At 36.3% G+C, this 23929-nt stretch overlaps 1 protein-coding gene across 1 annotated transcript in view; it reads left to right on the top strand.

Moving 5' to 3' along the window:
- LOC115236464 (proteoglycan Cow-like) overlaps positions 1 to 23929 on the top strand; it is a 70682-nt gene that overhangs the window by 31956 nt on the left and 14797 nt on the right. The window contains exon 3 of the mRNA XM_029808936.1: positions 10316 to 10475. Coding sequence (XP_029664796.1) covers positions 10316 to 10475 — 160 coding nt within the window. The remainder of the gene's footprint in view (positions 1 to 10315; positions 10476 to 23929) is intronic.

A 23929-nucleotide genomic window follows, 5' to 3' on the forward strand; every position in this document is an offset into this window, starting at 1 on the left:
CAGGAATGGAAAATGATATTATTTGCCTCGCTTGCAAGGCATATAGAAACTCGAGTAAGCCTGTAGTATAGGCATCAAGTAGTTCAATTGAATCAAACATCGCTCGAAACCCAGCGACTCATGCATAATGAGTATTTGGCTGCCGCGCAGCCCAGTTATTTAACGTTTCACAAGAACTTCGAAACGTTCTTTTAATTAAGCATCGTTTTTATTTGCCTGAAGATGTCTGTTGCTGTGCAGATCACTGCATGATAATTGAGGGTTATATTGTTTCCAACAAGGGAAAAATGATTGTAATGCTTCTCAGGTTGAAGATATGATAAATTCTCTTCAGGCACTGGCTGGACAAAATGAGACGTGTCTCAACTTCGAATAACTTTTTTAATAAAGTTTGAATATTTAGATGAAATTGAAAACTCACAGATTAAGAAATGTACAGGGCTTTCAAAAATTCCAAGAACTATCACAAATATTGAGTAGCTTTACAACAATAGAGAATCATCCAGATATATTTCTGACGTTACTCTTAACAAACCCAGCAAACCACAGCATATAACATAGACGTATATGTAATATTACACGAGTGTCATGAATGTTACATGTAATATTACTTGTACAGGTAAATGTTACGTTCTGGTACGGCTCTATGTCAGCAACTTTAAATATATTATTTATATATTCGATACATTTCAAATGATATGTTACTGTAACATAACATAGATATATATTTTTTACATATTTCTCTAAATCGTGTAATATAACATCCCAAGTAGCAAAAGGACGTCATAATGACGGTACATTTTAGTCACCAATTAGACTCCTAAGAAAAAGAGAAAATGACGTCGTCACATCTACGAGACGTCATTTTTTGACGTTTGTTTGATGCAAAAGTAAGACTATCCAGAACGTATATATAACAACATATATTAAATGTAATATATATATGTATATATATATATATATATACCCAGCAAACACAGATACATAACTGTAACATTGCCATAATAAAACGGAAAACATAACATTGTTCTTTTTATGTGCTCCCTAGGTTATGTAACAGTTACATATTGGTTTGCTGGGAAGTTAAGAATAGGCGAAACTGATGAAAGACTGACTTCATTGTTTTCACGTTTCTAAATCATACGCTGAGCAAATGATGTCGAAAGCCCGATCATCGCTTTATTGGGGCACGCCAACCTAGAAATTTTCAAAAAATCGATTTTTGAATTTTGACATTATCTTGTAGTGCAACATCTTGAAAATATTTTAAGGAAATTTCAAGTTAATCCGAGCAATATTGACAAAGTTATAGAGGTATAAAGTACATTTCTTGAAGTAGTGCTCGGAGCAGGTATGAGACTTGCCACGCGGCAGCTGCCGCATGGATCTATAATCCCTTTTGAGAGATTTTTAGAGAGATAGATTAGCGGTAGGTTAGATAAAAACAGTAGGATTAGAGGTAGATAGACAGAGTAGCAGTTAGCTATGATCTGTGAAATAGAACGGTCATTTTCGGTCTAATACTTTAAACGCGTTTATTTCAAAATCATGTTTTCAAAGTCGATGACCAACATAATTTAAAAAGTAATGAATCGACTTACTTGAAACTTTTCAAGCTTATTTTAAAGTTGAAAATCTAGGCGCTATCGAAAGCTTTTCTCTTTTTCTTTGCCTAGATTTTTTTACACGCGAAAAACTAACATTTTTTATCCAAAATTGATTTTTCAACTTTGCCACTCTGCTATTTTGTTAAAAAATAATTTTTCAGAAATCTGGCCCGAAATGGATCCTATATAATTTAATATTATATTAATAATAATTTAATATTATCGAATTTTTTTCGAATTTTTTTTTTCATATAATCCTGCTCCGAGCTATGATGGTCACCGCAGAACGCTACAAAAACAAGGATATCTAAAGCATCGGCTATATCTCGTTTATTTTTTAATATTTTTCAACAAAAAAAAACTGGATTACGTGCCAATTCCTCCTTTCAACAAAGAAAAAACTGAATTACGTGTCAATTCCTCCTAAGTAGACGTGCGATCACTCGTTTAGATCACTCCACCATAATGTCAAGAAAACTCTTTTCCAGCTATGATAATCAGGATGTTCCACCATTTAGGGTAGTGTTTATGTATACACACAGAAAAGCTTAAACTACGGCTTTTAAAGAAAGTCTTTTAGCATGCATAAAACATAAATCTTTGACAAAACAGTTTTTGGCAGTTGCGCCTGATAGCTAATTTTAGATGTCTTCGAGCCGTATGACAGAAACAGCACCGACGCCGATATTATGCAAACCTTGTTTCGTAGTGACTCCGGAGTTTGCTCCTTCTTTAAAAACGAAGATGTGTTTTTTATTGATCGGGGTTTTCAAAATGTTGCAAAATTTTTACAAGGTTTTAACTGTAGAGTAGAGCCGCCTTGTTTTGTCAACCAAGCTTGACGCTAGCTTACTGATATTTAGACAAATACGTTGAGATTAGCAACTAAATGTCGCTTCATTGTAGAAGCTATAAATGGCAAGATAAGTTGTGTTTCCGATATTTTGACAACGTATGGTCGAATAAGTCTCTGTCTTATTTGATGATAGGTTTCAGAATAGCAGCAGCTGCTGAATAGATTTCGTGGACCTATTGAATCTGATAAAGAAAATGATGTCATAGTATTCATGATGCTGTCTATATTAGATGAGTCAAATTGGTTAACTTGGCTGGTTGAAGCACAGAATTTGAACAGACATTCGATAACCTTTCAGGCTATGGATAGTAACACTTTATTTTTATTGTTCCTCCGCTTACATTAAGCAATCTCTGCATGATTACTCTTGGCTCTTACTAGTTGAAATAAGCCCGCTCCTATTATGCAGAGCATATCAAGGTGGACGGGAGATTCAACTAAGCAGAGTGGGATCTCTCGCCTTGTTAATATACGGTTTTTCAGCTGAACATACACAATCTGTCCATGTTTTAGTGCAACTGGTACCAAAAAAAATACAAGACATCTCTTATTTTTTAATTCAAAATATACTTTTTCTGAGTCAACACAATGCTGGAAGCAATGAAAAAATTTTTCGAAACAATCACTATATTCTGTATTTGGAATCGCCATTAAAACCGCGGTCGAAGCCTTTTGAATGTCCTGAATGGTATCATAATGCTTTCCTTTCATCGCCAACGTGAGTTTTAGAAATAGCCAGAAGTCACACGGAGTCAAATCAGACGAATAAGAGAGGTGTTCGAGCACTATAACGCTTTTTCTAGACAAGAAATGACGTGCACTAGTCAACAAAATGAGACCTTTTTCTGCCTTAAGTTCCATTAAGTCATTTCTGGTAGATTTTTTAGCGCTGATTATAAATCTGGCCGTAAAAATGGCGTGTCAAGTTTTTAAGAAAATCTCAGTCAAAATTGCTAAAGTAGGCATTTTTGATACTTTTCAAACATATATATACCGATTTTCATGATTAGAATAATTTTTAAAAAAATTTTAGTAACGGACAATTGGAGAGACGTATGACTGGGGGACACTACGATAGATGTTTTTTTATGTTTCGACCACTTTTTTCAGGAAAACCTTTCCTGCCTGGGACTTCTGGAATTTTTATCATAAAATATAATTCTTGAGCTTTATTTTGAGCTGTGGCTGCTTTCTGGAGCACGTCCCCATCGAAAGATATAACTTATAAAGTTGAAGTTGAACCAATAGCAGATCACTATTGTCAGTGTAAAAATGAAAGCCGAACTGTGGAGTGCTCCACACATATTTTAGTTATTCTCTGGCATTTAGATTACGCTCGCTTTTTATCAGATATTCGTCATCTTGCCCAATCACTGAGTGATCTATGCGTAGTGTTTGAGATTGATAACGAGTAAGGTTTTAGTATATTTTTAATGATTTTAATTGCAATGTATTAAGTAAAAACACGTTTAGTGATCACATTGTGAACAATTTTAGTAGAAAAAAGTCGTAACATGCAATATTTCAAGAATATATGTATTTATATACGTGCTATAATTGATGATGCTGATGTTTTTGTGAAATGTTTATTTATTCATTCAAATTCCTTATTTGTTTTGTATATTGAGTGATGATCTATCACACCGTCCCAGATAGCAAAATGCTAGCAGTATGCCAGCAGTATGCCAGCAATACTCTATTTTAATTCAAGAAGTCAATAAATGGACAATTTTCTATTGATCCACTCAGTTTCTAAACTTTTAGTTTAATATTCTGAGTCCTTTATTAGAATTCAGAAATTAAGCTAATAAAAATAAATATTATGACTTCTGCACACATGACAGAGGACGCTTGCCGCGTCCTGTGTGCAGGAACCATTACACATTTTTAATCTTGTTAGCCCCGCTTTGCAATCTTTATATTTGCCTGTAACAGAAACATGAATACGAGATAGATATGTCATATAACGGTAAACGAAAGAACTATAATTTAATATAATATCTTAAGATTACTGTGATTCTGCCATTATTTTATGACAACAGATCATGCTGTGTTTCTGCTGTGTTTTTGCTGTTATCTTTTGCAATGGCAGTGCATGCTTAATTTTTGCAGCATTTCTGCCGTTACGCCGTGCTTGCAGATAAACTCGATTTGACTTCGCAGCAGATTCCACTCTGCTGCGTCCTCATTAAGCTTAATTTCTGGCAGCACGGCTTGCTGATATAATATAACAGAGAAAATGGAGTAAAAATTGAGTATTATTTGCTATTACGTCGTGACAGCAGATATATAACAAATATCGAGCGAAGTCTGCTATATCAGATCTGACAGCAGAAATGCGGCAGAAATCAAGCATAGTCTGCCGTTACAACGTGACGGCAGAAACGCAGCAAAAGTTGAGCATTGCCTGCTGTCATAATGTGACGACGAAAATACAGTAAAGAAAAAACATGTCTGCAAATCATAATTAATAATATAGATATAATAAAATCTGAATATTAGCATAGCTATAAATAATTAATTAAATATATAAATTTAAATAAATGATTAATTTATTAATAATTCGTAAATTTCAAGATTTGTATGAAAATTGTACTCTATTTTAATTCAAGAAGTCAATAAATGGACAATTTTCTATTGATCCACTCAGTTTCTAAACTTTTAGTTTAATATTCTGAGTCCTTTATTAGAATTCAGAAATTAAGCTAATAAAAATAAATATTATGACTTCTGCACACATGACAGAGGACGCTTGCCGCGTCCTGTGTGCAGGAACCATTACACATTTTTAATCTTGTTAGCCCCGCTTTGCAATCTTTATATTTGCCTGTAACAGAAACATGAATACGAGATAGATATGTCATATAACGGTAAACGAAAGAACTATAATTTAATATAATATCTTAAGATTACTGTGATTCTGCCATTATTTTATGACAACAGATCATGCTGTGTTTCTGCTGTGTTTTTGCTGTTATCTTTTGCAATGGCAGTGCATGCTTAATTTTTGCAGCATTTCTGCCGTTACGCCGTGCTTGCAGATGAATGCTCGATTTCTAACGATATTCTGCCGATATAGCATGACGTGTCATGTTATGTTCAGTTTTTATTTAGCTTTTGTTGACATATTGTGCCAACACACAATGCTTTAAATCTACTGTTTTATGCCAAGAACTTCTGATTCAATTTTGCAGCATTTTTTGTAGCATATAATGATGCAGAGATTGCTTGTTTTCTGTTGCATTTCTGCCGGCACTAATTGAAATGGCAAATCATGCGCGGCTGCTGTCAAAGTTCTACCGATATAATATGTAATGCATAATTTGTGCAATACGTGATCGGCAAACTTGGCTATCTGGGGTGTCATACGCGAAAATCGCTGCAACAATTTTAACAGATTTTCCATATCCAAAGTCAGAACTTCGGGCTGAAAATTCTGAACTAACTAAATATAATGATTTATAAATATGATCATAAGATCGTGTTGTGTTCTTTCATATGAGCTGAAAACGAAAAATTATGATGCATATTAGCAGAGATATAGCTGTAAAACAGTTTTTTAGGAAATGATCTATATCTCTTGATGGTGACATTTTTGCATCTATTGAAATGTCTAGTCTACTCATTACGCTTTATCAATTGCCATAAATTATTTTTATCTAGCTTTGTAGCCCATTTTGGGCATTGTCCTTTCATCGTTCGCAATATTTCATCGTCCAATCTAGAAAGAAAATTATAGTATTGACGATTTACCGCTAATATTTATGCAATTATATTTGTAACTGTTGAGTTTTTCCAGGTTCGATTGAATAAAAGACACAGAGTATTTTTATGACTATTTATTTGCGTCCTTGCTTAACGGATGCTACGCGCTCTACTAACCCGGCTTCCTTCCGTATCTCCCTTGGCATAGGTTACATATCTCTGAGATGACTCTTGGATGACCGTTTGGTCCTCTGGTGGAAAAATAGTGATCAGCGTATAGTGGCTAACTTTATTTTCAACAGTAACAATGCTTGTAATATTCAGTTTTACTGCATTTATATTAATATTATTGTGTTTACCAGGTGTGTTTTATCTTAATCGTATTTTTACCGCCACATTGTGACAGCAGACTATGCTCGATATCTGCTACGTTACTGCCTTTAACAGTTCATAAGATAAATTATGTTCTATTTTTGCCGCGTTTTTGCCATTGTAGCATTTTTACGTTGAAAGGCAGACCACGCTTGATTTCTGACGCATTTCTGCCGTCAGTATCTAATGCGGCAGACTTTGCGCTATATCAATGAAATATAAAATATTGAAGAAAAACTTTTAATTTTGAGAATTTCGCGGTGCATTTAGAAAAGTATTGTCTTATTAGAAAAATATTGTCTTATTATTATATTTGGGCATTCTTACATACGGACGCTCCTGAGACGAAGCGTCGCGCTCCTTAGTTACGCGTATCTGGCAACTCGTTGCTAATGCACGAGCGGTGAGTGGGGGGCAATAGGCGTGAACCACGGAATCGGGCCGAAATGTGCAAGTAAATCCCAGCACTGCTTTAAGGAAATATGTGTGTGTATATACGCGATAACGAATGGGAATCATTATGTTTCTGTTGTTGCCGTCATGATGCTCTAGACGAAACAACAAACCATCAGTTGTTATTATGTTACTGATAATATAACATATCAGTATCGCTGATCGTTTACTCTCGAAATTTTGTCAATTGATTGGTTGTATAAGCACTCATGTTGCTACATTTAATAGCAATCTACTTCAATGTTAGCAAATGTAAACAAACAAATAAACACACATGCAGTGCATTAGTTTGCTCAATATGATTAATCTTGGTTATCTGGACCTTTTTTCCGAATATAACAGTAATGACAATTCTTTTTTGCTTGTGGGTACATCCCACATAGAACAAAATATCGAATAGATATCTAGTGAATATCTACATATCTATCTGATGTTTATGTCTACTATGGATAACTAGTAGACAACTAATAGATGAATAAAATATCTATATCTCTCGAATAACTAGCGAGGATATCTAATGAATGTGTACACATTATCCATATATCCATGGACTGCTCTGGAGATGTACTGAGGGTATCGTCTCTCCGTGACAATCGGTATTGCATCCATTGAGCGAGATTCCAACATCGCTCTGAAGTCGTATATACCGTTAAAAAGTGGCAAAAGGTACGAGGTCTGAATAGCTCATTGGTAAGAGCAGTTGGAAAGCGAAAGACTCGAGTTCAATTCCCGATTCAGCCACTCGTGCCTCACACATTTTTTCCAGTGCATAAATATTGTTTTCTAACAATTATTTGTCGAGGTGGGAAAATATGTAAATGCTTTACACAGATACGACAATGCCGCTGCCACGGATGAGATGATGTTATTTCATATGTACCTCCTACTGCCTTATATCTCCCCTTTACTCCACTTACCAAGAAGCCACCGAAGATATCCACTAGATATACACATGTTATCCATATATTCATGTCCATCAAGTAGTTACCAAAGATATCCACTAGATATACACGTGTTATCCATGTCTATCGAGTAGCTACCAAAGATATTCATTAGATATTTATTGTTATCCACATATCCATGTCTATCAAGAAGCTACCAAAAATATTCATTAGAAATCTACGTGTTATTCATATATCCAAATAGCAGAGTGACGTCAATAGATGACATAATGACGTATATTTTTGGTTTATGACGTCGGCGACTAATAATTGACATTTAAAAGATGTCATTTCTTAGACCAGCCAGAAACGTTATTTTAGAGATGTCCTATGGTCGTCCAAATAAAGTCCTTTTGTAACTTGTATTGGGATTATATCCATTCGCTTACCGCTATGCGGCGGGCTATTCACTATCTATATCCGTATTCAAGTTTTTGTCATGAGTGTTTCATTTATTCGGGCAATTTCTGTCCGAAAAGTGAAAATCGTTCGTTATTATCTACTTAAGATATAAAATAGAAATTAACATCCATATAAATAAAATCTTTAATTTTATAAACTAAATAATTTAAATTTACCTATAATATATATTACATTAATATGTGTTATTATATATTATTACTGTAATTGATCTTAGTTTTACTATCAAACAAACGTCAGAAAATGATGTCCCATGGATGTGACATATCGACGTCATTTTCGGGTCTCATGAGACCTAACTTAGGACGTCTTGGACAATTCGTCATTTTGTGACCAAAATTTAACCAACATATAATGGATATTTACATAAATATCCACTGTATACTGATGTAGATGTCCAGTGGCTTACATATCCTGTGGATATTTATGATATTTCGTATTGCGGACATTTGAATATTTAAAGCATGTCTAATAGCTGTTTCCTATATATTCGCAAGGATATCTAATGAATGTGTACACATTATCCATATATCCATGGACTGCTCTGGAGATGTACTGAGGGTATCGTCTCTCCGTGACAATCGGTATTGCATCCATTGAGCGAGATTCCAACATCGCTCTGAAGTCGTATATACCGTTAAAAAGTGGCAAAAGGTACGAGGTCTGAATAGCTCATTGGTAAGAGCAGTTGGAAAGCGAAAGACTCGAGTTCAATTCCCGATTCAGCCACTCGTGCCTCACACATTTTTTCCAGTGCATAAATATTGTTTTCTAACAATTATTTGTCGAGGTGGGAAAATATGTAAATGCTTTACACAGATACGACAATGCCGCTGCCACGGATGAGATGATGTTATTTCATATGTACCTCCTACTGCCTTATATCTCCCCTTTACTCCACTTACCAAGAAGCCACCGAAGATATCCACTAGATATACACATGTTATCCATATATTCATGTCCATCAAGTAGTTACCAAAGATATCCACTAGATATACACGTGTTATCCATGTCTATCGAGTAGCTACCAAAGATATTCATTAGATATTTATTGTTATCCACATATCCATGTCTATCAAGAAGCTACCAAAAATATTCATTAGAAATCTACGTGTTATTCATATATCCAAATAGCAGAGTGACGTCAATAGATGACATAATGACGTATATTTTTGGTTTATGACGTCGGCGACTAATAATTGACATTTAAAAGATGTCATTTCTTAGACCAGCCAGAAACGTTATTTTAGAGATGTCCTATGGTCGTCCAAATAAAGTCCTTTTGTAACTTGTATTGGGATTATATCCATTCGCTTACCGCTATGCGGCGGGCTATTCACTATCTATATCCGTATTCAAGTTTTTGTCATGAGTGTTTCATTTATTCGGGCAATTTCTGTCCGAAAAGTGAAAATCGTTCGTTATTATCTACTTAAGATATAAAATAGAAATTAACATCCATATAAATAAAATCTTTAATTTTATAAACTAAATAATTTAAATTTACCTATAATATATATTACATTAATATGTGTTATTATATATTATTACTATAATTGGTTTTAGTTTAGCCGTCAAACAAACATCAGAAAATGACGTTCCGTGAATGTGACATTGGACAATTCGTCATTTTGTGACCAAAATTTAACCAACATATAATGGATATTTACATAAATATCCACTGTATACTGATGTAGATGTCCAGTGGCTTACATATCCTGTGGATATTTATGATATTTCGTATTGCGGACATTTGAATATTTAAAGCATGTCTAATAGCTGTTTCCTATATATTCACGGATATCCCTAATATTCATCGAGAATATTCAGTAGATATCTAATACACATTATTTTCTGTATGGGATGCATGATGCATATGTATACATATGTTATTTTTACATTATTTCTAATTATAGCTATCTAATAATATCTTAATAAGAAAATATATCAAACGATTTTAGGTCACTTCCCTATCGGTTGTCAGAGCGAGGTTAGATGGATGTTTGGACATTTGGACAGTGACAGCGATAGCCGACTTTCACTCTCCGAATTATATGGTCTGGAACATGATCAGAATGAACCGTGTTTGAAACCATTTCTGGATGGTTGCGACACAGACAGGTAAATATCATATGTAATTTTCTATTTACACAAGGAGAGAAGTTTTACGATCATATACAGGGTGTAAATGAATACCTGTTACAAACTTCTAGGGGATGTAAAGGGTTCAAAGTAGACTAACTTTTAATAAGGAACTCATGTCCGGAAACGCACCGTTTGCGAGCTGCAGACTGGAACTGTTGGTATGTTCAGTATTAGGAATAATTCTCATAATAACTTTATTTGCTTACATTACACTACAAAAATGTTTAGCAATGTCAAAACAGATGGCTACAATAATTGTTCATAATGACGACCACCAACTTCAATGCAAGCATTGCACCTGCGAAGCATGTTCTGGTGCACTCTTTCAAAGTGTCTTTTGACATTGTCTGTTTTGACATCGCTAAACATTTTTGTAGTGTAATGTAAGCAAATAAAGTTATTATGAGAATTATTCCTAATACTGAACATACCAACAGTTCCAGTCTGCAGCTCGGTGCGTTTCCGGACATGAGTTCCTTATTAAAAGTTGCGTAAATATAGTGTTATGTCCAGACTCGAATGAAAGGAAACTCAGCTGGAGGGCGTAACCTAGTTTTCTCTTAGACACACGCTAGACGATGCGAAATTGGCAAAATCCCGTTCTCGGGGTCCACCCTCAATTTCGCTGTCGGGTGGTTGTTCAAAAGACCTTCCGGGTTCGTCCGGATGGAAGGATTCTGGATGGACAGGGAACGAGAGGGGGGAATCACTAAGGATGATAGTTGAGGGTGCTGGGGATCCTGACGGGCCAGGTTCGGGAGAAGGGGAGAAGGGGTTGGTTCTGGTACGTGGGGAGGACTGTCTGGTGTGCGTGTGTTGTGTGTGATTTTTATTTCTTCTAATTTAATCGTCGCTCGTTGCTTATTAAAAAGTTATTAACAAAAAAGTTTGAAATATACCGAAGTACACGGACAGAAAGCTCGCGCGCGCACACACACACACACGAGGGGTGCAAGGGGGGCTTTCGGCCCCCCTCCCGCATCCACCCCGCCGGTAGGCAGTGTCCTTGACAACATATATCAAGGTCAAGGTCATTGGGGCTGGGTCCCCTTTTCGCTATATTTACCCTAAAAGAGATAGACCATAACAGATATATATCAAATTAAATGGTTTGAACTGAATTCTATTGTGAGCATAATAGTTGCTTTCAAAAGCTATTTGTATCTATATATTATACGTGTTTTATCAACTTGAAATATCGCGGGCGACGTCTACCTTTTAATTTTCGGTCCTGCGATATGGCCAACTTCGGATTGAATATTATGATCAAATGACAACACGACATATGTCAATCTCTAATGCACGAGTCAGAAATTGGCCATAACGCAAGGCAGAAAGTGAAAAGATAGACATCGCTCGCGATATTTCAAGTCAATAAAACTTGTATAATATGTAAAATATTTACATTATATTATACATCATTGTATTCGTTTCAAACAATGCTATAACTTTTATCATATCAAAATATTCACATTATTATAAAAAAATTATGCATACCTTTCCGTTCGTTAACACAGATAGCTTTTGAAAGCAACCATTATGCTCATAATAGAGTTCAGTTTAAACCATTTAATTTGATATATATTTTTTATGGTCTATCTCTTTTAGAGTTTAAAAAATAAAACGGAGTTGCCACTTTGGGTGGGACACCCTATATATACAGTGTGAGGCATCTAAGACAGGCCACCCGAATAACTCCCACAGTTTTGGAGATAGGAGAAAATGTTCGAAATATAAGTTGTATGGTATCGAGGGGGAAATCTTGTGGAAGTGAACATTTTGAGAAATCGACTTGTATAAAAAAATTAGGGTGGTTCCATTTAAAGAAATGAAGATGATCTTCAAATCTCCTAAGCGCCTCCACCTAAAAAAAATGTTCACTTCCACAAGATTTCCTCCTCGATACCATACAACTTTTATTTCAAACATTTTCTCCTATCTCCAAAACTGTGGGAGTTATTCGGGTGGCCTGTCTGATGCCTCACCCTGTATACAGGGTGTATCAGACCACCCGTGCCAGCCGAATATCTCGAAAACCGAGAACGGCAGACAAAAATATTTCAGACAAAAGTTGTAGGGTTTCAAGTAACGCATTATATAGTAATATTAGTACGATCTTGAATAGCGTTGTCACGTGAAGGTCATCATAAATTTCTTAAATGAAACCCCCTATTTTTTATTACATATTTTGGATAAAGTTCCGAAAAGTACTCACCCTCGATTTTTTTGAAACTCAGTATTCTTACGTATTTTGATGCGCTGATTACGAATATTATAGTGAAAATTGGCGACTATTTGATTTTCATGGTGAAAACCATGAAAAACCCATAAAAATTATAGTTTTTTACGCGTTTTTTAGTCGTACTAATATTACTATGTAATGCACTACTTGAAACCCTACAACTTTTGTCTGAAATATTTTTGTCTACCGTTCTCGGTTTTCGAAATATTCGGCTGGCACGGGTGGTCTGATACACCAAGTATATATACAGGGTGTCCTAGACCATACGTACACCAGTTTTCTTTCAAAAACTAAGCATTTTAGAGAAAAATGTTTTGAACAAAAATTGTATGGTTTTGAGGGGAACATAAGATGGTGTCATTGGTTTGACCTTGGATGGCATCGTTAAGGTCAAGTCAAGGACATCTTTAATTTCTTACATGGAATTCCCTATTTTTTATAGCATATTCTTATAGCTTATGTCGATAGCTTTCCAAAACACTATAATAAAGTATTTTTTTATTAAGTACTTGCAAGTTGTATATGATCTAATGTACCTGATCTGTGTGGAAGTATCGATGTGAAGCGAGTATAAGTGGAAAATCATCTCCAAGTTCGTCGTCATGGTTTGTTGATAAACAAGAAAGGCGGACATCTTGAGAGTCGGGATCGTGCGCCTCTCACGACCGGTGACACGCCATGGATACGTTTTCTTATATTTTGTTACAATTATTGTTCCAAATTGCTTGTTCTGTGTTCTTGTTCAATTAAAGTTTCAGTGTTCTTTAAAAGAGTGTTATTATTTGTGAGCACGGTGAGAGCGAGAGATAGTGTAAATTCACGAAGGGGCGATATATCGAAATCGTCCCGCGGACGTAACATTATATACACATATAATATTATCTAAGTTTACTTATGATATTCCAGATAGAAAAATATGTAAGTTCTGAGTTGTACTCATATTTCTTACACACATATTGTCTTGAATTCTTTCCAAAAAAAATTAGTAGGTAGATGCATCGAGCGGTATCCGTTATGTATCGTTTTACGACTTAATGAGCATAATCCAATAACCTTAACGAATTGCGTCGCAAACCAAGACCAAATAAATTTTCTTGAGAATCAGGATTCTGGGATTGATTGATTTCTTATTTATTTCTAAAGAGAAAAGATTTTAGTTGACTGAAATCGGTTTTTATATAGGTACACAAACTGGGGTTTATTAGACTATATAGAAAAGTCGTTGGCTATATAATGCCGATTGAACATCAATAATACGAAACAAATCAACGATGGTAAATATTGACAAAATCGGACCCAGCCCCAGTGACCTTGATTTTAACATATATTATAAAGGTTACTCTCCTGAATAATTCTCAAAAAGTTTTAGCCTTCGCTTGTTGTTCATTAAAAAGTTATCAACAAAAAAAGTTTACTAAATAAAACGTAATTTTTTTGATATCATGTACATTTAATACCTTAGCAGAATCATTTATTTATGTAATAAACTGAACGCGTGGGCGGGAAAGGGGCGGAGCACCTCCTCCTGCACCCTCACCCAAAAAAAACTAATCTAAGCCAACCCATGTCCAAGGGGTGAATCTTTATTTTAAGTAATAATTCACTCTTCGGCATATGTAGTAGAAGCTCCACCACTCCCCTACCGATATTTGTAAGTTGTTGACATATTATTGTCCTGTAGAAGAACTATTCACCCCGAATAATGTTTCACCTCTAAGAAATGGGTTGGATTAGCTTACAATTAGTTTTCTTCGGAGTGGGGATACAGGGGGAGGAGCGGAACCCCTCCCCCGCCCACGCATTCGATTTACTACACATAAATAAATGAATCTGCTAAAAATACATTTCCTAAAATTTACATAGCATCTGAAAATTATAATTCGTGGAGATTTTTTTGTTAATAACTTTTCAATAAACAACGAGCGCCGCATTACTCAAGGTAATGATCTTGATAACATATTTCAAAATTATCGAAATCGGGAATGGCTCCCTATATCTGCATAATTATCAAATTCAAATTATAGAGTTAAATTCACACTTTTATATTGTCAACTTTATTTGTTAATAACTTTTTAGTAAACAACGAGCGATGTTTAAAACCTTCTGAAGGTTACTCAAGAGAATAACCTCTATAATATATGTCAAGGTCAAGGTCTTTGGAGCTGGGTCCACTGTTGTCAATATTTACCGCAATAATACAGGATGCGGCATTTATAGTGACGCGGGCATATTTTTCGGAAACGAAGTGAGATATCAAAAAATGTTTCAGACAAAAGTTGCATGGTTTCGAGGGGGCCACATGATAAAAATATGGATTTGACCTTAAGTGGTCTTTTCAAGGTGAGGTCAATATATCACATCCCGATAGCTCAGATTCATTTACGAGGGAATCTCACAAATCTGAAAATTCTGATTTTCATGAAACTTTACGCACATGTAGAGAGGATAAATGAATTTAGAAATTTAAAAAAATAATTTTTTTCATATATCTTTGTGAATTATTTTTTTTAAATTTTATTATTATAGTTAAATAAAGATATTTTTACCATGAAACTATTGTATAAAACATTTTTTGATATCTCGAATAATTTTCGAGATATATCGAAAAAAATAAAAAGCCACTCTACATATGAGAGGTGATTTCATCCTTTAGAATTGTTTTTGGGCCGCAACTGAAAATTTCTAAATTCATCTATTTATTCCACCTGCATGTGTGTAAAGTTTCATTCAAATTAGGATTTTCGGGTTTGCGAGATTCCCTTGTTAGTGAAAAGAGACATTCCAAAAGTTTTGTTGAGCTACACAGAATAGGATTTAAAAGGGATTTTACATAAACAATGCATACCGTATAATAATGACGTGCATATAAATATAAGTTTTTGCCGTAATAATGCCGTTTAGCTTAATCGTTCTTTATTTAGTAACTTTAATTTGATAGCTAAATAACACACACACTGTAATAGTTGTATTAGATTTTTTCTAGATTATCTCTAAATATTATATCATATTTTATTTGCTCTTTATATAAACTACTTTTGTAGATTCTTTTTTTGTCTTATTCTCTTTCCTTGACTGTACTATTTTCTTTATTTAGCTAATTTTTTTTTCTCTTCTTCCCGATAATAGATTTATTCTTGTGCATTTCTTATTTCTACCATACAATTTGTTGCTAAATGTTCTAAAGTTTCAACTTCACTCTGATACATCTTTTTCCTGTTCATGCTAAAATTTATGGCACGAGCATGATAACTTTGGTCCCCTATTTGAAAGGTCATTTGTGAAGGCAATTTTGACGATGAACACGAGAAAAATAGTTAAAAAATTCCATTGTTATTTATTCAAAAGTTTATTAAAAATTTATTAACAAAAGAATTTTCATGAATTATGTGAAATTTTCAGACATTATTCATTTATTTATATGTAGTAGATTGAACGCGTGAGCATTGTAACGGTTCACCTTTCCCGACGCCGCGGATCAGACTCGCCAGTGCCAGGATTCAGGAGAAGGGAGAAACTTAAACTCATTCATCCTCGGTGAAATGAAACCGTTTATTTAAATATAGCTATGTATAGGGTGTTCGTGCAAAGGCCATGCGCAGTGGTGCTCAAGCGAGCAGCGTAGGTTCTAGCGAACGCGAGGTTCGCGTATCAAACGAATTTCATGTAGGCGGAGTCTCACGGGTTGTACCAAGTGCGCGGTTGCAATATTTACAAGAAAGCGCTATATGCGCTGGTTAAACGGCTGGTCTTATCATCTACACGGTATTTACAAAGTAGGTCTCAGAACCGAATAAGCGGCGGATTCTAGTCGGATGCGATATTTACAAGAAACGGGTAAACGGTGGATTCTAGTAGATTGCGGTATTTACAAGAACCGCGTAAGTGGCGGATCTTAGACTCTCTTCAGACGCGATAATTACAGCAGCAAAGCTTAAAAACTAAGGCCTGTATTCTGAGCTCACATCTATCTTTAGATGTGCCTCTAAATGTGCCTTAGATGACACGATAAATGTGGCGGTATTCTGAGCGCACATTTTGCGGCACATTTAGAGGCAGATCGCCATTTTTAGCTTAAATGCGCAACTTTATAATGAAAATCGTATTTTGAACCACATTTATAGCACATTTATGCCATTCTCGATAAATATACCAATAAATGTGCCCGACGGCACATTTATACGTACATTTATACGTAATATCGGCGCGTTGTACTCGATGCTTCGTAACTTTGATTAATTCTATCACTGTTATACAATTGATTTCATTAATAAAATTATTACAGATCAAGTTTCTGTAAATAATAGAACTTTTTTACATAACAATATTAATGATTAATGTTTAATTTTGAGATGTCGCCAGTAGATAAATTAAAGGAGTGTTTATATATATACGACCGAACTGGCCATTTATTGTTTGATTGTTATCACAACGTTTCGACCATATGGTTTTGGTCCTTATCAAGTGAACTGCGTTATAGTTAAAGTTGAAAGAGAAAAAAGTCGCTATGTCATAATGACACTATGTCACCTCTCTGTTTGAGATACTGAGAAAGACAGTCTTTCTCAGTATCTCAAACAGAGAGGTGACATAGTGTCATTATGACATAGCGACTTTTTTCTCTTTCAACTTTAACTATAACGCAGTTCACTTGATAAGGACCAAAACCATATGGTCGAAACGTTGTGATAACAATCAAACAATAAATTGCCAGTTGGGTCGTATATATATAAACACTCCTTTAATATTAATGATATTTGGTCAATTCTGAAATTTCTTCTAAAAGTATAGTTCCCTAAAGTGCAATGAAGGGTGCATTTTATTTGACACTATTTTTACTTGGAAGGATTAATTAGAACGAAGAATCTTACACTTTGAAGCAAAACTAGCTTGAAAGAGCATACTCAACTGCAATATCATGGATATATTTGACTATTATGGCTTAAAATAAATAATAAAATTAAAAAGTTAAAAGAGGCTCGAATGATAAATATCAATAAATATCGATAAATATCAATTCTCTTCTTAATTATGGCTTAGTTTACACCGATATACTTTAATACGTATTACACTGGCCAATCATAATCATTCCTCTTAAAGAATGGAACGACTGTGATTGGACAGTATAGAATTTATTTTACGTATTAAAATATATTGGTATAAACTAGGCGAATAAGACAATACTTTTCTAAAAGCACCGCGAAAATTCTCAAAATTAAAAGTTTTTCTTCAATATTTTATATTTCATTGATATAAAATATTGAAGAAAAACTTTTAATTTTGAGAATTTCGCGGTGCATTTAAAAAAGTATTGTCTTATTAGAAAAGTATTGTCTTATCATTATATTTGGGCATTCTCACATACGGACGATTCTGAGACGAAGCGCCGCGCTCCTTAGTTACGCGTATCTGGCGACCCATTGCTAACGCATGAGCGGTGAGTGGGGGGCAATAGGCGTGAGCCACGGAATCGGGCCGAAATGTGCAAGTAAATCCCAGCACTGAACTAGGCCATTGATCATGCGATCGAAATTTGGGAAGTAAATGCAATGCGTGATCGTGACCCGCAGGTATTTCAAAATAGAATAGACGTTTTTGAAGATGTTTATAATGATCACGAGTTCCGACAAAAATATCCGTTAATTAAAGAATGTTGTTACAATTATATGCGCGTTTGCGTTTTGTGTTGCGGTAACGTCAAAAGAAAGATCGAAATGAAATTTACTAATTTAACTCATGGCGCGTGATGTAATGATTTGTTTGACGGACTATCACAGTGCCGTATGCGCGTAATAAGCATAATATACAACATGGTAATCATAAATGTACCTCTAAGTTAAAGGCTAAGTTATAAACGTGCGATGAGAGTTCGACTGACTTTCGTGTTACTAGTACATTTATCTACGCCTCTAAATGTGGCACTTTAGATGTACCTCTAAATGTAAGCTCAGAATAAGGGCCTAAGTATCTTGGATATACGGTGAAGTATAATAAGCAAAATGCGCGTGTAAGGAAAAGAGTAAGGAAGGAGACGGCATTATTAGTGCAGATATGGGAAAAAGAGGTATGGGGGGAATGGGGAAAGGAGGATATGGTTATTCGATAGGTTGGTATAGTTCTATAAGTTGGTGCTGGAGAAATATACCGTGGTATATAGTTAGGGTGGAGTTACAAAGGGAGATACTAAAGAGAAGGACTGATTTAAAAGCAGGGAATTATAAGAAGTTGTTTGTTTGGAAGAGGAAAAAAAGGAGAGTTAGTGAGAGAGTGATGGGAGAAGATGATGCAACAAGCGAAGAGAGGTTTTAAGGAAAACCTTCCTTCCTTTAAAGGAAAGTTTTGAAGGATTGGGAAAAGAAAAGAAAGGAGTTTATAGAGGGAAGGGAATGGCAGATAGAGGAAGTAGAAAGGTTAAGGGAGATGGAGCATTTATAAGAGGAGGGTTTATGTGGAACGGAAAAATGGATATAAAGATAGGAGAGATGAGTAAAGATATAGGGTTCTAAGTATACCTCGATCTCCATGTAAATATCTTATATATTATACGAGTTTTCTATCGGTATAAAATATCGTGGACGACGTCTACCTTTCCATTTTCGGCCCTATGGCCTATTGGCGATATGGCCAACTTCTGACTTGTACGTATACTGAGTGTTATAATTAAATGACAATATGACATACATCAATCTCTAACGCACGAGTTAGAAACAAAGAAAAAATGATATTAAAATTTCAAAAACAGATCTGATGCGGTAATTATCCATATTAAGGTCCCACCCCCGCAGGATAGTGATGTTGACATATGTTGTCAAGGTCATGACCCTGATCAACATTCCAAAGGTTTAAGCCGGCGGTCGTTGCTTATTTAAATGTTATTAACAAATAAAGTTTGAGAAGTATACCACGTAATTTTCGAACAACATGTATAAAAGAATAGTGAGTTTGACCTTGACATAATGAAAGTCTTGTTGTAAAGTATATGGGTAGACGCAGTAAGTTCCGTCCCTCCTACGGGGGGGCTCCACTTCCGGAAAATATAACCTAACCCAAACCAAATTTTAGTTTTAAATCAAATAGATTTGAGTTAGGTTATATCTTCCGAAAGTGGAGCCCACCCATAAGGGGGACGGAACCCACTGCGTCCACGTATATACTTTACAACACGATTTTCGTTATGTCAAGGTCACTATTCTTTTATACATGTTCGAAAATTACGTGGTATACTTCTCAAACTTTATTTGTTAATAACTTTTAAATAAACAACGACCGCCAGCTGAAACCTTCGGAATGATGATCAGGGTCATGACCTTGACAACATATGTCAACATCACTATCCTGCGGGGGTGGGACCTTAATATGCATAATTACCAAATTGTACTAGATATTTTCAAACTCGACGAAAAATCATCGTAGAAAAAAAATTGAAAAAGCATTTTAAAGTTTGAAATTTCAACTTTAACGCACTATGGGTATTTGGTAAAACTGACGTTTAGGGGAGGCAGCCCCGATGACCTTGACCTTGACGTATGTTGTCAAGGTCACCCTCATGAGTGACCTTCAGAATGTTTTAGCCGTCGCTCGTTTTTTATTAAAAAGTTATTAACGTAAACAAAGGCTGTTGAAAAATCGCAAACAATATTTTTCAAAACATTCATCACACTATAGTATACAAATGGAAAATGTATGGAATTCATATAGAATCATACAATTATAATCACACAATTATATTGCTTTTTTATATATCATACTTAATTATAACCAGTGACACACACACATCTGTGATAATCATTAGTATTAAATTGTTGTTTGTATAGTCATTGCAAAGTGAATGCGTTGGAGAGGGAGAGACCCTACGGGAGGGCTTCACTTCCGGAAGATATAACCTAACTCAAACCTATTTCTGATTTAAAACTAAAATTTATGCTTCTGCTTATGCTTATATTAATGCTTCATAACTTTCGAACGGATAATGACCGCCACTTTTTTCTAGATTAAGATCACTCAGGACGATGACCTTGACAACATATGTCAAGGTCAAGGCCATCCGTGAAGTTGCCCTTTTTCTATACATTTACCGCATCTTTTAAGGTAAAAGCTAAAATGTCATACTTATCCTATTTCCACATACTATTATATTTTTTTAACATTTTTGTTAATAACTTTTTAATAAAAAACGAGCGATGGATAAAACCTTCTGAAGGTCACTCACGAGGGTGACCTTGACAATATATGTCAAGGTCAACGTCATCGGGGCTGCCCCCCCTAAACGTCAGTTTTACCAAAGCGTTTTATAGGCAAACCATTGTAGTTTATGGAACTTAACTTAAATTTTTTTAGAGAAGTTTTTAGCTACAGAGCTACGGAGTATCAATTTTACGGAACGAAACAATATATTCTTTTTTAAAGCAAAGAATAAAGAAAATTAAATTTAAAAAAATTATCGATAGCATGTTAAAGTTGAAACTTCAAACTTTTTGTCTACAATCATTTTTCGCCGAGTTTCAGTTTTAAAATAATCAAATTATGAAAAGGGTTCTATTTTTTTAGCCGTATATAAAAATTTCGCACATTGCTTTTCTTTACACATATATTATCTTCGCTATGGTTGCTATTATCAATCTTATTCATATTATGTTCGGGAGTCGACCTCGACTAGATCGCCCGAATCTTGAGAAACGCTCAAAGATAAGCGAGAAGCGATGTGTAACGCGAATCCGTAGATCCGCTGGAGGATAAGGAGAGTTCAGAAAATACTCGATTGCAGATTGTTTTCAATATTCGTTTAATTTTGAATAATAGGAGCGAGCGACGACACGTATTCCGCGACTCCGACGGAAATCTTCGAAATGTCCTTAATGACTGCCTTCGATGCGTATCGGAAATCTTGCACGCGGACGCCGGATGTTGCTTGGCGCGAGGCAGAGGACATTCACGGAACGGTTAACCCATTACAATAAATGAAACGCACGCAGCAAAGGTGCCTAATTGCTCGTTGCTTCATTATTGACCGGTAGTACGCACAGTTTGACAATCGGTCGTTTGAATTCGGATTTGACGATATTGCGAGTGCGAATGATCCAGAAATCGCGGCGCAGAACGTTGAAGGTTAGTTGCGGTCCGGCATGTAACGCTCGTAAATGAGTTTGATTCACGATCAATGTAACGAGAGGATGCGATGAGAGAAGAATCGGATTTTGAACCGGCATTGGCAACGGGGCTTTGTTAAGCCGTCCACCAACACGTAGAATTCCGTCCCGATCGAGTAACGGTCGAAGCGAGAGAAGTGAGCTTCTCGACGAGAGGCTCTGATTGTTTGACAACGCGTGTATTTCCGTCGGAAATACGTCGGCTTGAATTCTCTACCACGCGAAGACGCGTAGTAGAGCTACTTTCCCGGATCACCCATGATGCGGGAGATAAACATGTTGCTCGATTTGACTTTAAGCTGTCGGCGCGGGCTGCATATGCCCAAGTCGTTGATAATCGGACATGAATTCGCGATATTCTGTCGCGATTTCCGGTTTATCGCGAAATCTGCGAAATGATGAATTGAGCAATTTTTCCGCGTGAAGCTTTGAACTTCCGATTTCGGAGGACCCTTCTTGGACGGTAGCCGCACGACATACCGTCCGTCATACTCGCGAGAATTCGTTAAGCGAAAATGCTCTTCACACTGCTTTTCTTGCGGTGTGAGATGATTTTGTCGTGGGAGTTCCTCGACCTCCCAAAACCGATTAAGTTCCTCTTCGAGCGAGGGAAAGCCGACGACATGATGAGTTGAAACGCGATTGAGAGTGCAGTTTCCAGAAAGAATTGTCGGCTTTGAAAGATTATTCGTCGTTGATGACGTAATAGGTCCCGAAATTATCCATCCGAGGACGGAATTTTGAGCAATTGGTTGTCCGACGCTTCCTTTGCAAACACCGTCGAGAATGATATCGTTATAGAGATCTGCTCCGATAATGAGATTTATAGGATCAAGACTCGTCGGATCCGCGTCTGCTCGCGGCAAATCAGAAAGATAAGATAGTGACGAAATGTCCACGTTTTGTCTCAGAACATAAGAAGTTAACGATTTCATAATGAGCGCGGTGGTCGACAGCGACGGAACGTGAGAATCGCGAGGAGAAATGAATATGTGTGTCGCGTGTTGAAAAGTCCCCGCGTTTATCCCGCCGTCGCGACGGCGGAAACGGAAATGGGCATACGAATGCGTTGAGATGAATGTCATTTCCGAGCCCTGATCGAGGAGAGCTCGAACGACAGCGGTGCGACCCGACGGATTGCGATCTGTTACCCAGGCCGTCTCTGGGAGGACGGGTGAGCGCTTTCGAGTTACGGTTGAGGCGTTGAGCGAATTTACCTCAGGCGTCACATTCGACACTTGAGGCGACGAGCAACTAGACGGTGCAATTTTCAAAGCACTTGAGCTAGAATCCGAGTCAACGTGTAGCATCGAATGATGCTTCTTGTGACAAACCCGACAAGAATATTTACTTTTGCATTCATGTGCGGAATGCCTTGCGCTCAAACAATTGAAACAACGTTTTTGTTGCTTGACGATATCTCGACGTTGACTCGCATTCTTGCTCACGAAAGTAGGGCATACATTAAGAAAGTGCCGCTGTGCCGCTCTTGGGCACTGCGATTGTGCGTTTGCGGATGCGGTTGCAGCATGAATTCGCGAGGCTGCGATTGGTTTTACACCGGTTTTAAGGTTTTAACCAGGGGCGGCTGCCCTTAACGCGCGAGTGCGAGACTCAATAAATTCGCTTAGAGTTTCGTGAGACTGCGTGGCATCTTTATTGCTCATGCTTAGTTCCCAAGCTTTGCGCGTGACCAGATCTAATTTTTGCACAACGATATGAACGACAATATCTTCCCAGAGTTCCTCCGGTTTTCGATCTAGGGCTTTTAATAATGCCATTGCGATATTAACCTTGTCGTATAAAGTCTGCATCTCGGTGGCAAATTCGCGCGTGATAGATGATAAGCTGAGCAATATCGAGAAATGTTTGTTTATCGACCGCTTTTTGTCGTCGTACCGTGAAGTCAAAGTTTTCCATGCGATTTCAAAATTAGCCGCCGTTATTGAAATATTCGCGATACATTCCAGCGCGCTACCCTTAAGACACGATGATAAATAGTGCATGCGAGCGAAATCATTTAGATCCGAATTTTCACGAATTAG

Source organism: Formica exsecta, unplaced genomic scaffold, assembly GCF_003651465.1.
Source record: "Formica exsecta isolate Colony F162 unplaced genomic scaffold, ASM365146v1 scaffold248, whole genome shotgun sequence".
NCBI classification, from domain to species: Eukaryota; Metazoa; Arthropoda; class Insecta; order Hymenoptera; family Formicidae; genus Formica; species Formica exsecta.